The sequence below is a fragment of the Engystomops pustulosus genome, chromosome 6 (assembly GCF_040894005.1).
Source record: "Engystomops pustulosus chromosome 6, aEngPut4.maternal, whole genome shotgun sequence".
NCBI lineage: Eukaryota > Metazoa > Chordata > Amphibia > Anura > Leptodactylidae > Engystomops > Engystomops pustulosus.
In genome coordinates, this window is record NC_092416.1 from 77,537,285 (window position 1) to 77,553,585 (window position 16,301).

At 42.9% G+C, this 16,301-nt stretch overlaps 1 protein-coding gene across 2 annotated transcripts in view; it reads right to left on the bottom strand.

Annotated features, from left to right (window-relative positions):
• Positions 1 to 15,746, bottom strand: part of KIRREL3 (kirre like nephrin family adhesion molecule 3) — a 535,939-nt gene extending 520,193 nt beyond the window's left edge. Inside the window, exon 1 of one of the 2 annotated variants that reach the window (XM_072156677.1) lies at positions 15,480 to 15,746. In XM_072156677.1, coding sequence (XP_072012778.1) covers positions 15,480 to 15,552 — 73 coding nt within the window. In that variant the 5' untranslated portion in view covers positions 15,553 to 15,746. The remainder of the gene's footprint in view (positions 1 to 15,479) is intronic. The other variant, XM_072156678.1, reaches the window with a different exon arrangement.
• Positions 15,747 to 16,301: the final 555 nt, after the last annotated feature.

Below are 16,301 nucleotides of genomic sequence, written 5' to 3' on the forward strand. Positions count from 1 at the left end.
CACGTATAATGTTTGGAATTGCATGTTCTTGTTTGGCTATTATTATACTACATGATCAGATAGGATACATATTATAATGGATATGATTAACATTCTGTGGATGTCTTGGGTAGTGTAATGTGCAGAACATATCATACTTCCCTCTAGTGTAGCATGTCATCCCTGTTTCCCTGTCCTGTGTATGACCTATAGAAACACTATTAACATCTTTGGTATTCCTGTTTCTCGGCGACCTGTGCAGATGAGGCTGTCAAGCTGCAAGTGTCCTGCTCTTCAATGACACTTCTCCTGTCTTGCCTATTGTTGTTCCATTTTTAAATGGCTGAAACACCATGTCTGTGCACACTCAGCCATGTTCTGCTGCTGAGGCACGTTCCTGCGGTGTGGAGCACCGTGCAGTGCCATTACACCCCTCCCCCGGCTCCCATCATAGTACTCTACTCATATGCATTCTCAGCAGGGCTCACTCTATTGTTTTTACTTTGTCAACTTTTTTTTTAACAATGTGGCAATAGTGGAATATTTTAAGGTATTTTATAAATATAGCAGTTTCCAATTCTCCCGCAGTCATGGCTTCCATGTGATCAGATGTTCACATTAAATCCCTAAGCCACAGTTCAGCTTCAGAACTTAAATATCTAGCACTGACATTATTGGATCTGCATGCTGTTAGTACCAAATAATATCCAATGCATGATTTACGGTATCTGTCAGGATGTACATACTTCCTTGTAGTAATACTAGAGTATTAAACTGAACTGCCCTCCTGTACAAGGTTGGACATTCCACCAGCTGCTCCCTCATGGGTTCCAGATAAATACCCCACTGACATATCCTGGAGACCTTAAGAGACGGCCAGCGATTACTAGAGAAAACAAACGGCAGGTGGGAAAGGTCCTTGTTCCAACGTCACTTTCTCCAAGACTTAATAGCCAAAGTGACTTTGCATAGGACAGCTTGTTTCCAGCCAAGAGGAGCTGCCACTGAGAGGATTAGTGAAACTGCAGACACATTGGCCTCTTCTGCCCTCAAAAAGCAGGGTCTGGTTTATTCCTTGAAAACAAGAGGATTTAATATTAAGTCACAGAGAACATGTATATAGGGACCTGTAAACATAAACAAGAGGCTCCCCTACACCGCGGGCCTGCCTCTCCTCCTGCTACATCTGAAGATTACACATTGTTCCAGCATTGATCTCCAAATTTATATGCTAGTGGAGAACAAGGTAGGACTCCATTGTAATAGTTTATTGTAAAAGACAAAAGAAAATAGTGATAATAAATATTACAAGGACCCACAATTCATCTATACTGGTGCTTGCCCCCTTGAATTGCATTGAAAGCTTGGTAGAAGCAATAGGCTCTATTATGGTTAGGGCCTATTACCATGTAAGGGCCAACTGAGATATTATTCTGTCTGGTGGTAAGCAGATCCAACTCTCAAGTAGAGTAGAATCTACTGATGGATATGTCATCACAGTATGAAGTTAGACAGTATGAAGTTAGTGTAGTTTGTCACTTAGCGTTATATTTATAATCAATGCCTTGGGTATTGTAAAATGTAGCTGTGTTAGTAAAAAAGCCAGCTCATACGTGCGTTCCCTTATTTTATTTGAGACAAAATTGAGAAAATTTTGGTCTGAACACCTAATATCCATGGTGTATCTGATAGATGCCTTCAGTAATGTACCGTATATACTCGAGTATAAGCCGACCCGAGTATAAGCCGAGGCCCCTAATTTTACCACAAAATACTGGGAAAACCTATTGACTCGAGTATAAGCCGAGGGTAGGAAATGCATTGGTCACAGCCTCCCCAGTATATAGCCAGCCAGCCCCTGCCCCAGTGTATATAGCCTGCCAGCCCCTGCCCCAGTGTATATAGCCTGCCAGACCTTGCCCCAGTGTATATAGCCTGCTGCCGCTGCCGGACAGATCGCACAGAAGATATACAGGGGTCGCCGGAAAGGTGAGTTTAGATATATTTATTTTTTTGACTCGAGTATAAGCCGAGTTTGGGTTTTTTCAGCACATTTTTTGTGCTGAAAAACTAGGCTTATACTCGAGTATATAAGGTAATATGCAGTTCAGTTAGTTTAATATGTATCTGAGATGCCTTCAGTAGTGCAATATGTATCAGTGTTGAGTATCAACAACATCTTCAACACCATGTGGTTCATGCCTTGTGTTCTTCATTCAATCAGCCAGCAATTTTCATGCGGGACAATGCCCCCTTTCACACAAAAAATTGGGTAAAGCAGTTCCCTGAAACAGAAAACATTGAAACAATGAAATGGCCAAGCCCTGATCTAAACCCAATTGAAAACTTCTGGAAATCCATGGTGACAAAATTATGAACCCAAAAAAATCCCACAACAGTCACAGAACTGTGGAAGAGACTGGAAGAAATCACACCAGAGCAGTGAGACAGACTAGTGATGTCCTGTGGCTGCAGATGTGCTGAAGTCCTTCGAAGTAACGACCTGAGCACGTCCTACTGACTGGTGTAACCTTCAGAAAATGTAGTTAGAATCTTTCTCTGTGCTACAGTCATTGCTCTTCTCTAATTATAAACATCACATTTTTTGCAAAATAAAGGGTTTATGTTGATATACTTTGGTATCCCTTACAAAAAACCTGCAAAAGTTGATCAATGGAGATTACATTATTTCTGAAAGAATCAAGAGCTCATATATTGGGGCAGATTTACTTACCCGGTCCATTCGCGATCCAGCGGCGCGTTCTCTGCGCTGGATTCGGGTCCGGCCGGGATTTATTAAGGTAGTTCCTCCGACGTCCACCAGGTGGCGCTGCTGCGCTGAAGAGCATTGGAACGCACTGGAATACACGAGCCGGGCTGTGTGAAGGTAAGTGCAATTTTCGCGCCACATTTTTTTTTTTTAAATGCTGCGGGTTTTTCCGAATCCGTCGGGTTTTCGGTCGGCCAGGCCCCCCCGATTTCCGTTGCGTGCATGCCAGCGCCGATGTGCCACAATTCGATCGCGTGCGCCAAAATCCCGGGGCAATTCAGGGGAAATCGGCGCAAATCGGAAATATTCGGGTAACACGTCGGGAAAACGTGAATCGGCCCTTAGTAAATGACCCCCGTTGTCTTCTAATTTTCCATTGCATGATGGAACTAAGTAGTTTTAACTGGAGTTTCGTTAGGTAGTGCAATCTGAAATTGAGTTCTGTATTGTATTCTTGAACTGGGTTCGGTATAACATGATGCATATGAGTAGGGCAATGTAAGTTGAGTAGAACAGCATTATATGTCACATTGGGGGTCATTTACTAAGGGCCCGATTTGCGTTTTCACGACGTGTTACCTGAATATTTCTGATTTGCACCGTTTTTTTCTCTGTATTGCCCCAGGATTTTGGCACACGCGATTGGATTTTGGCGCATTGGCGCTGGCATGCACGCGACAAAAAATCGGGGGCGTGGCCGAACGAAAACCCGACGGATTCGGAAAAACCGCCGCATTTAAAACAAAAAAGTGTCGCTTGGGACGCGCTTACCTTCACTCAGCCGGCCTCGGTGAATTCCAGTGTGGAACGATGCTTTTCAGCGCAGCAGCGCCACCTGGTGAACGACGGAGGAACTGTCTTAATGAATCCCGGCCGGACCCGAATCCACCGCAGAGAACGCGCCACTGGATGGCGAATGGACCGGGTAAGTAAATCTGCCCCATTATGTGAGTTTTCGGGAAAGTGGCCCTGTTATCCACTGATAATAGGTAATCACCCCAACTTTAGTTCTAAAATTGTCATCATATCAATGGGGGGTAAGCAGGTATTTATTCTGTTTTATCTACAAGTTATTTTTATAGACAAGCTAGGCTTTTTCTGTCCCCATCACAGTACAGAATATTCACAGTCCTAGGGGGAAGGACCTTATCTCTCGGCACTGTGTGACTGCCCAGTGGCTGATTGGTATGCTCCAGTACCCACACATCACATGTAATCTTTATCACTTGTCTTTCTAGGGTGACATGGGTGTGATCTGAGCACTGAAAGCAATGTCCCTTCCAAAACACTGATGTGAAGGTTCACCATAAATCGCTCCAAACTCAAACTCTAAATCCAATTGAGCGAAAAACACACACAGCAGTTATTTTCCTATTGTTTTTCCTTTTAAACAAACAGAACAGTGGGCGGCAGCTCTGGAAATGCTCATTAATATTTCAATTTATTCAAGTCATTTCAATTTGAGTCAAGTACACACCATCTAATAAAATAAAATGCAAATATACGCAGGATTTCTTCGGGAGAAAATGCTGCTGTAGATAATAGGATTATAATTTGTCTACATTGCATTCTCTCTACTTCTCCTTATTTTGTGTTGCTGTGCCAGTGTGAAAAGCAGCAAGACTACCGGATTACACTAAAGCAGTAACATAGCATCTTATACAGCAGCTATCAGCAGACACAATGTACTGGAGCGGGTGGGGGGCTGTCGCCTGCTCAGTAGCTGCCAGGTGACTGCTAAGAGAAAGATACACATTGTTCATATGACTAATATCAAGAGATGTGAACTAAGCTCCCCTGAGCTTCTATATAATTGCACTTCCCGGAGGATGGTGAAAGTGTCAGGAGACAGAAAACTAAACATTTTGTAAATAAAACAATAAAGTAAAAAATAAAGAAAAAGTATTTGACATAAAACTTGCAGCATAAAGGATGGAGGCTTCCACTATGGTTTTTTATTTCTATTTTTGTTTTGGGAATTATAGAAACTTTTAAATGAAATATAACTATTCACACATCAGTTTTTTCTCAGTTTGCTATCCTGGATTTCCAAGGATAACATAATGACCCTTTTAATCAGGGGTATCTGCCCATGGTCAGGATTTGATTAGGATTTTGCATCAGTATTTGTAATTCAAAACCAAAAGTGGAGCTTACACAGACAAAAAGTATAATGGAATGATCTGTATATGTTACAAGTTTTAGACCATTTCTGGTTTTGGCTTACAAATGATCAAATACGGACCATGAGCAGTTAACCGCAGTCCGTTATATGTCAGTATTGTATCCACATCCATTATTGACGTACATATGGCATCCGTTGATCCATTTATTCCACGTCAACAGAAGAAAAACTGCTGGTTTACATTAGTTAGAGGGCAAAACATTAGGTTTCTCAGTGAAAAAAGTGGCTGAACAAAAATGCCATCATTTACTTTTTTCTGCGGACCCACAGACTTCTTTTGAACTCTGTGGTCTGCAAACGTGAAAAAATAGTACATGCTCAAAATATTTTTCATACTGCTCATCCATTGACAAAAAAAGAAAATGAGAATAAACGCAAAGGGAGGCATTTATTATTATTGTTTTTTTAGCATTGATTTGCACTCTGATGTAATACTTTGGCGCACTGCCTTAATGTATTTGGTGCAACGCAAGAAGAGCGTCAGAAGTTTCAAACTACATTCATGAAAGGGATTAGGGGGTGCTAAAAAAGCATCCAGAAATGGAAAGTGCAGCAAAAATGTAAGGACTCAAAAACTTCAAATTGAGCAACAAAAATCAAAGTTGTGAGTGTCGTAAAGAAACTAAATTGCAGACATATAATAAATATGACACATAAGGCTCAAAAAAAATGGGGGTGCCAAAAAAATGGCACAAAGCCAATAATAAATCCCCCTTGGAAATTGCAGATAGAATACTTATAAAAAGCCTGATGTGTGAATGAGCCTTAATGCTTAGACATAGCCATGCATAATAATCATGAGAGACAACTCAGGTCATCACGATAGGGCCAATTAACTGCTTTCAAAATCATAAAACAGTCTATACTAGGCTTCTCTATGTGGTACAAAACACTAACTATGGGGCACATTTACAAAGTGCTTGTACCAGTATTCCAGGAGACTTTGCATGTTCTTTCTAGTGAAAACAGCTTGCACAGGTATTTAAAAGTGTCTGTGCCACAAATGTGTTGCACATGACTGTTTTGTGTCACCGCTGCACTATGCTTCACACAACAGAAATTTCTCCACTGAAGGGGGCGTTCCGGTGCTCAGTTGGACTGTGCGCCACATTCAACATGCAAAGCCTGATAGAATTGTGTCGCATGCCCATGTAAAAGGTGCACCCAAAAAAAGTGGTGCACTCTGTCAGAGCTGTGTAGAGGACGCCAGATTCATGAAGACGCCAAATCCTAAATCTGGTGCCCTCTGCACCCTACACAAGCAAACTGCACATAGTTCACACTGCACTGTTCTTAGTAAATGTGCCCCTATAAGTGTGCTTCTTTTGCAATACTTTGTTTCCCCCAATGCACATAATCCCATGACTTTGGCACTGTTGAGTTTGGTCCCTTTGTGGTTATCCATAACCTTTACTCACTACTTCTCCCTTACCCAGGATTCCTACCAGCAGGTGAGTGCCTGTTAGCAGCAGGGGTAGGTGGCCCACATGGTGCAAGGTCCTCAGAGGGACTCCTTACCCGTCGTCGAGTACTCAGTGTCACCTCCGGCTCCTGCACAGCTGCACTGCCCAGGACACCAGAACCTGGCACGGTCACTACACATTCCCTTACCATTTTCTTATCATGCTGAAGTAGCCCTCAATTATCATATAAGGGCTTCTAGGTCGAACAATGTGGGGTGTTCTGCTACACTTACCCCTGCACAAAATGGAAAACAATCCTGCTCTGAGGCAACTGATAGTCACTTCCTCTGGCAACTCCGGCTCAGCCATTGTGTCCCCCCCCCTGACCAGCAACTGTATCCCAACCCCCTGAAGGTCCCACCTAACAGACCATGTCATGCCGGCCTCCCCTCACTACGCTTCTGTCTGGCCTATCTCCGTTTTTTTGTATAATATTAGTAAAGTTCACATCATCATAGAAAGAGCATGGGTATCAGTCCCATCAATCCCCTGTAATCGCCTCCTATATTTAAGTCAAGAATGTAGCCACAATCCCAGTAAATAAATCGGCGGTCATAAAGCAATGTGCTTTTTGCTGAATTCCCACTTGATATCTAGGTTGATCTGATTGCAAGTTGGTGACATTTGGTTCCTAATGTGAATCACACCATTCCCTGCATGCACCTTCTCATGTTCCCCATATTAAGTACTCCAGCCACTTGCCCAAGAGGAGTCGGAAGGATGTGGGGGTGAACTGATCCTTTCCTCTGATCTTTATAGAAAACATGACAATTGGTCCCGGAGAAATACAACACTATCTGTAATCTTTCATTCTCTTCAATTGACTGTCTAGAGACCACCTTCCTAACAGCAGCTTGCTGCTGAATTTGCAGACCTGTCAAGTACCTCTCATTGTGAGATGACTTTTTATCATCTGCGGTCTACCGAGAGCTCACACTTCTCCCAGGTTTTTCTATTAAAATGTCTTTATTTGGAGAATAAACAGCACAAAATAAAAACATCATCCAGGCTCTACCTGGGCCCAGTCATTTCCAATCTTCTAGAATTATGATGACTGGCTGTGAATTAGGAGACGGACTGACCCAGCTTTCCTGTTTATGTGAGAGACTCATGAATGTGTAATAATTTTGCCGCCTTCATGAAAGTACAGTAATTCTCTCATCCTCTATGAAAAATTTACAAAACAGCTATGAAAATCTGCCCAGAATAACTTTCATGAGCGATGAATCAGAGCGGTGGTGTACACTCATCCAGCAGCCAGCAATGAGAGAGGGGATTCAAGGCCAGAGACCCCATTATTTGGAGTCCTCATGTTCTTTTATGCCATTTTAGTGCACCTGCTGCACCTCTATGATTACACCACTGATTTTATTCTGTTTGTTCTTCACGGCCAACCACAGTCACAATGTTTTTAATAGTATTAGTTTTAAAAGAACCAACATAAAGCAGAACAGTGGGTACTTGCACATTGCACATCTTTTACCGTACAATATTCTATATAAGAAAACCAATGCTATATAAATACCATGAGTATAAATGGTTATCTTTATACATATTTCTATCCCTTCCCAACACACACACACACCAAAATAAGAGTGTGTATCCTTCTTATGATATAGATAGAACAGGTGAAGCACACAAGAGTTTATTGGGGTATTCAGGTAATGTGAGATGTACCTTGTAATCTATTTGAGATGTACCTTGTAATTTGAGAGGAAAAGGGAGTCTGACCTTCAAGAACCCCACCAATAATAAATGACCGAGACCCTATGCTACCCTTATAATGGAGCAGCAGGTCACTGATACAGTCTAAGGCTTTATTCATCCCTATGGGACTGAGAAAAAGAGTACAATGCTTGACCATCTCAGGCAGTCCCAAAAAATTGGAGTCCACATTTAGAAACATGGGACCACTGTTCTTTTGATTGCTGGTCAGAACTTTCATTTCCCGTTTATAGAGTAAACTTGTCATTTCTAGAATATTTCCCTTTAATGGACATGTGAATGAGTGTAGTCATGCTGTGCTACAATAAAAATTGTCAAGATTTCAAATCATGAAGACAATATAATCTCCAGAGCCCAGATATGCTGATGTTTAGTACAGATATATGGCCCCTTCTTTCATGGCATGTATATAGAATCCTAAATACATAGCAGCTATACATATCATGAAGCATTACAATGCAGGATATCTTTATAAAGCTAGATGTATTGTATTTATGTGTGCTGTGACAAAGTTACCACCACCCTATCCTCTAATCTTCAGCCTGGCTACCTGTACACATCGCGCAGTCAGCTAGATGCAGATGCAGACACTGCTGCCATCAGGAGGTTCTTATGTGCAAATAAAGTGCTTGCTGCTCCTGCAGCCCTGTGATAGCAATCAGTGTTTCTATGCCCTCCTGACTCCTACTCAGGGCCTCATTCATTGTTCACACATTGGCTTCATGAGGTTATCAGCATCCGAGCAGCTCTCTGCAAACATCAGGATCATCCACAGGAATGTAACTGCTTGCTACTCATCAGAGCTGCTACCATCACAGGACATTGTAAGGTTAATAAAGAAACTGTGTGACAGTCATCAGGAATCAACCAAGGTGAGATGTAGTAGAGCGTGCCTCATTGTTTGTCTACAATAGTAGGTTACACAGTAGGCCCCAGTAGCTCTCCATACAAACTAGTGCACAGGGTGTACCTGCAGTCCTATGTAAATTCACAAATAATACATAGCTCAAGACTCAACTTTACTACATACACAATTTTCTCAACACAATGATACATAGTATGCTTGCACAAAATTTCATTCTGAAAAGGGCTTCAAGGGCTTCCATGCATGGATGGAAAGGGTGAAGCTTGACCCTGACTGTTTCGGCAGCAGGTTGGTCTTCTCTATTACATGGAGGCAATCATTGTCTGGTCCTGTATAAGCATACAGTCACATCACGTGAGCCAGCGAACCAAGTCGCTGTGTCCTCAAGCTGACAACCTGAAATGAGTTCAGGAATTGAACAGACGTTGTGTACGTTTTAATTATTCGATAACAAGACTAAAGCGCAACCACCATGTCTCGTGGCGCAGAAATCAAACTGCTGGGCTGCTCTGTGGACACCATAGGGGGAGTGGGGATGATTCCACACCATCAGACTGAAGAGTATGCCTGTACAAGTCACCATTGCTTAGATGTCTATATATTAAACTGAAATCCTGGCAATGAATTCACATGGGGACATGCCATTACTCCAGCTGGCGTGTCATAACTAAGCACTCTTAGCCATTTAATAGAGTGTCCCATTTACCAATGAGTGACTGCACTGACAGTGTTAATATTGATGAACCGGCCTAATGTGTGCCATTCATTATTAATACAGGTATTCAATATTAAGAGAGAGCATTAGTGGCACTTCACACGTTCTAGCGATAGAACAATTTTTGGGATTCTCTAGAGTTATTTCTCTGCAGCACTCAGCCCCCGCTGCTGTCTCTTTTCAGAATGCATCCGTCTCTTGCTGTCTCATCTCCTCCCTGCCTTTCTATTACCTGTACAGTCTACCTTTCTCCCTCCGCGGCTCTTTAAGCTGCTCCAGTCTGCAACTCCATTTCCTGTCCCCGTCCCCTCCTTTTCATCATTGCTCTCTCCTTGTTGCCCATTTCCCTTATTTGATCTGATGCCGCGTTTTATCTCTCTTTCCGTTTCTTGTCTATTTTTGACACATTCTGCCTACAATTCTTTACAATGGAGAGAAAAGCTGGATGAAATGTTAAGCAAAAAAAGAAAGAGTCAGATCAGAGCCTCTGAGTGACAGCATCAATTTCCTTTCACCAAGGGGCACGACATGTTTCCTCCCGGTAGGAATAGGATTGTGTTTTGGTGTTCTGTAATTGGGGTTCACATATTATTTTTTATGTCACACCCAAGACAGCAAAGTCCATCATCCTTTATTCCTTCTATGGAACTCAATATAGCATCTTCTACAATGGGGTTATCTTCAAAGCTGGCCTGGTAATAGTCTAATAGGGAGGCCAACAAATACCCTGGGGGTGTTTTTACAATATTCACATTCTCATGTATGTCTTCTTCAGTTCTTTCACCACCTACATAACGTGACAGCTCAGTCTTGTATAAGTGTAACTAAATAATCTTATTATCATCCTAAAATACAGTAGCTACGACCAATTCACAATGCCCTAACACATAAGTGTTAGGGCTCATTTGTCTTCTTCAGTATACTAACCCTTTATTGTTTTTTCCACTAACCTGCAGTCCGCCAATAAAAATTGGAGCACCCACTATTTTTGCATGTTTGCAATAGAGAAAAAAAACAGGATGGCGCATGGATAATTTACGAGTTTTTTCTCAGATGATGCTAAGGAATCAGGTGTTTTGCAAACCATTCATTTCATTTTGAGGATGTGATAAAAAAAAAACAAATAAACCATTGTCATACGGACGTGAAAAAAAAAACAGATCTGAATACAATAATGACAAGCAATGGACTAAAAATGGATGCATTTTTTTTGGGACGTGCATCGGACACGCCTGTGTGAATAAGACCTTATCCAGCATTCCATGCCATTCCATTACTTGTAATGGCATAAATAGCATTGCATCCCGAACCCCTGTACCATCTGTAGTACACACAGCTCCAGCTTTAGCTTTTCCTCATCCCTCAGCAGTCACAATGGAGCTCACTTAGCAGACGGTGATGTTATTATTAGTTTTTCTTACCCTCATCGACTCCTAAAAGCGTCTGTTTGTACAGCTTGCTAATGCGTGGCATTTAAAACACTGGTATCAGCGTTCCTGTAGACTTGCGTATTAACCTTCTCACTGATCATTTCTAGGCTTTTATTCTGTTCATGTGTTACAGACAAAATGCGGCTTTTTCTGATAATCTCTTTTATGTAATATATCTGTGCTGAGAGAATGCGTCTCTATGATTGACAGGAACAATGACCACAGAGACGATGGGAAAGCTCTTTATATCTGACATTGTCACAATTCTGAATTCTGTGCATGAACTATATGGAACGTGACATTAAGGGGTCAATCTGGTACGTGTAATGGGACTATAGTATGCTTCTGTTATGTCAAATTTAATTTATCACATATATGGAGGGAAGGGGTAGTTTGCTTGACTATTATCCATCATCCATAATTATCATTATAAAAAATATCTATAGAGTTAAAAAAAAGCCAAAGGTAAAGACAAAACAATAGATTTTATTCACCAGTTCACTTAAATAACTCGAGATGAAGGAGAATAGCAAATACACTATGACTAGACAGCTGTTGCTGCATAGCTTACAAGTGGTTGCACAAGCTCCGAAAGTCTTAGCTGATTTGTCGAGAAACAATGACCTGTCCATCGGTTGGTTCTGGTACCGCATTTCAATGCTCTTGCATGAGTTTGAGCGGCAATAATCAATTTATAGATATTCTATTCTCTTTGTGAAATCCATGCAACATGGAAATTTGCAGCCAGTTACCAAACAAAAACAAGTAAAATTTGTCCAAACACCTCCAAACTTATGAAGTCCCTAATAGCCTGGATTTCAGTGCTGTCACACAGAGCGGCCACCAACGGCTTCCATTCATTTCCATTGAGCCCTTCAAATTTCCACCTACTGCATGAAATCCAATTAAACAGAAACAAAACGGCAGAGAATCGTAAAGTGAATGCAAATCAGGGAAGTAAATGGAATTGTGAAGCCCCATGTTTATGACACTCTGAAAAACACTTGACTATGGAGGCCATTGTGTGATATAGGGACTAGCCAGAATCCGGTGCAGCCATTCCAGTGCATGGAGCACATTCACTCCATCATCTACTGAGCGGCTTTCATAGAGCGTTAGTATTTCCACTACTAATGGAGTGCAGCTTCGTCTGAGTAACACATTATACTAATGATACATAAACTGAGATGCACACATGCAAACAACCTGCTCAGACAACAGCGCACCAATTCTACCACGAAAGTGAATGAAGAAGATGATAGTTTTACCTCCTATACTTGAGATCTGATAATATGCTGTAACCTCTAGCAACTACATTTTCTCCCAATTTTGGCTATTCACATCAGATTTGCAGGTGCACCAGGGCAGACACTACCAATCCTATGTCAGATGGGCCCAGTCTCTCTACATCTCTAACCTCCTCTCTTGTACAGATGAAAAGGTTTCTAGGCTGACTAGGTTAAATATTGCCACAGACCACCAGGGATGTAATTATTACCATGTTCATATCCCTAGACCACCAGGGAGGTTACCATTAATCACTTCACTGACCTTGACTATCAGGGGTGTAACTATGATGTTCCATTCTATCTCTGATCACAAATATAGCCCTGACTCTCAGAAAAATTATACCTATCCATGTTTTATCCATGTTTAGAAAAGTTATACAATTTTCTAATATACTTTTTATATCAATTCCTTACAGTTTTCTAGATCTCTGCTTGCTGTCATTCTATAGAAGGCTTCATGAGCCTTCCTTACCCACATCCTTACAGCACAATGGACAGGGACATAACCTAAGTATCACTTAGCAGCTGTCATTCAGAGCAGCTTTCTCATGGTGGGGTGCAGGGGCATTGAGCAGATTTTTTTCAGACAGCAGATGTCTGGAGAGGGATAGGAGAATAAGAGAGTACAACAGAAAAGAGAGGGAAAGTATCCTAGAGAAAAACGAACAATGAGATACTGGCCAGAGAAGAGTTTTCTTCATGACCTGTCTAGAATCTCATGGGGAGCAAAGTAAGCAGGTTGTTATGACAGTTTCTTTTAGGGAGCCTTATTACTAGCTATGTCTTATGCTCCCTACCGCAGGGCATCCTTGTCCAAAGTTGGAAACTGTCTTTTCTGCAAAACTTGGGCAAACACCCAGTTTGTTGCCATGGTCCAGTGTGGCACGGTATCATTAATAAATGGTATATATAGACAGGACTGGATACATGAAATATCTAACCTGCCCGTCTCCCAGTCTGGAATGGCGCGGTCTTTACCGTATGAGCACAAGCTCCATAAATAGACTGACATGGAGGCTTAGGAAGATTGATCAGAGAGAAAAGGAGAGCAGAGGAGATACAGAAACTGCTGCTTCAGATAGGAATGATTGACACTACTAAACATCTGAATGAATACAACAGGCATATTTTAGCAGCGATTTCTCCTCCTCCACCTTCTTTCCTGGCGGTAGATCCGTGGGCACATTAGGTCTTTCTAGAGATGCACCAGTTATTAATAGGAGCTTGGAGATCTCTGCATCCGCTCGGGAAGCACAGAGCAGACCGTCTGACCTTCGCAGCCTATTTGTGAAAGCGCGGAGGTGCTGAATACATCGCAGAGCTTGAGACTGGGATATGCAGGAATTAGACCAGATCCATGAATAGATGCCAGCATCCTGGATGAACTAACTCTATGCCTCGAGCTGGAGGGGGTGTGCTGTAAAGTGATTTCATGCTGAATTCAAAGCAGAGCTGGAATCCCTTCCTTCTCAAGGGGATGGCAGAGCATCACAAGATAAACAGTGATGCCAAACCTTGTATACTACCTGTACAGCCGTGATTCTCAACCTTATTACTGTAAAGGAAATCCCTGAAACAATGTTCACTCCCAAGGACCCCCAATGTACTTCCTGCCTCAAAGAAGCGCAAGGGAGGGTAAAGGATCTATAAATTATTGGCCCGTTCTAGAATATGTTGCGTATGTATCTACAGGTGCTGTGTTTTGGAGCACCCCTGATCAGAGTTTATGGACCCCTGGTTGGGAAAGAATGCTTGTAGTAACGCAAGTTTACGCTGAACTTATCTGACCCCCAGCAGCTCCTAACCAGTCATACAGTCCAATAGTGTCACAACTAGTGTGATCTCAGGTATAGTTTACTGTATGGGGTACAACGCAGCACAAGCCTAGCCCCCCCAATTCCAGCATTTACAATATCAGTGCTGCTATTAATTTTACATATGGAAGTTATAGATTTACGATATTAAATTCCATCCACAACAAAGCAGAGACTTAAATTGGGAGAGGTAACCCTGTTATATATTCATTCCAGTGTCAATATCGCACTAAACTAGATTTCATCCCTCTCTCTGACGTTCCTCAAGAAGACAGGTTTAATCTTGCTGCTTTTTTATTGATGTGCAAAGTAATAGAAGGCAAAGCAAAATCTGACAACAGTTTTATTAGGTTGGTACCTGGCAGCCCCTGAACTCCCCCAATGGTCTACACATAGGTCCAGCACCAGCAAGGTGATCCCAGCAAGACCAGAAGTTGTTCCACAACAAACCTTAGGTCCCTAGGCCCCAATGTCTCTGTACTGAGTTCTGGATCTGGAAGCTGGCATATGCAGACAGAATATAGAGTTATGGACCTTTGGGTTATTGTATACTTCCATACATGGAAGCTGAGGAAAGGCTGGAGATATGCACTTGTATGAAGCTGGGGCTGTCTGAGGCAGCGGAGAGGGTTAAAGCCTCCTCTGCTACAAGCAATGAGATCTGTTACACAGAATGGCCAAATAACTAGACACCGCTGCTAGATTTTGAAGCCAACTGTGAGGTCTCTGTGTGACAAGCCATGCTTCTGCCAGAGATGGGCGAGCAGGCAGAAAGGACATGGTTCTCTCTACCCAAATAAGCAGCGTTGTCTCACAGCCCCTGGTGATCATGCCAGCCTCACCACATTCCCTACTAGCTGGCACATCCCCATTGCCATCCTCACACATTCTGCCTGAGCCTAGGTCAGGGTCCTATCATGCTGGCCACAACCTTTGCCTGACCCTATGAACTTGCTCCATCAATACTAACAAGTGGCTGTAGTAGTCAGGTGCCTGATGAGAGTTGTCCTCCTGTCTCCTGGCACTTCACTTGATTTCCCCCATTGTTCCATGTCCTCTCAGAATTCCAACAGGTGATTGCCCCCTGCAGCTCCAGCGCCCCCCACAGCTCCCCCTGTCACCCTGCAGACAGCAGCACCACAGGGTGACACAACTAGAAGCCAGGTCCAGCCTGAGCCACAGCTCCGATCACATCCCGCTCAGCCGCCACTTGGAGAAAGTAAGTGATGAGCGATGTCTCCTACCTCTGCCGAGCAGCATCCAGGTCAGGAGCAGCATGTCCGCCCGCCAAGATGTCATCCCCAGCAGCAGCAGCATTATCACCGGTGTAACCTCCCTGCAGGGGCTCCACGTCCCGGGCTCCTGCCCTGCTCCCTCAGATCTCCTCCAGCCGCCGCGGCTGAGCTACCAAACACATGCACTGGATGAGCAGCTGCATCCTCTCCTCACAGCTCCGCTCCTCCTCCTCCAGGCAGAGCCAGACATGGCAGGAGGGGACTGGCAGCCCTGTCACTCCTCTTGTTCTGTCCCCACACAAGGCGATTGAAGGTGTAACTGACTAGAAGATAGTAACTGGGAAACTTTCCTACCTTCGTATCCAGAATGTGGAGCAGACAGGACCAGAGCTCAGATGCAGTAGATAAGATGCAGTAATCAGTGATGTGAAGCAAGACTTGGTTTATTACCTCAGATACAGCGATAGTCACAGATACAGTGTTGTGTGGCTCTGAGATTGTTGATGCTGGTAAGTGATGAGTCTTGAAGATGATATACGCTTCTGTAATACGGAGATCTGAGCTGCTGGTCAGAATTTGATGCTTCTGTAGCCCAAAACACGTGTGTTCCCAGTTACAGGCAACCGAAGATGGCTGCCACAGGAAATAACCAGGGACAGGGCTCCAAAACCACTCCCACATAGAAAAAACTTATAAAACAAGCAGAGGGAGCGCATGTGCATACTGACCAGCATAGCCCCAATATATCACATATAATGGAGGTAGAACAAAATACAGTTATGTAAACAGTAGAATAACAACATATACAACTAAGGGGAACAGCACACCTCT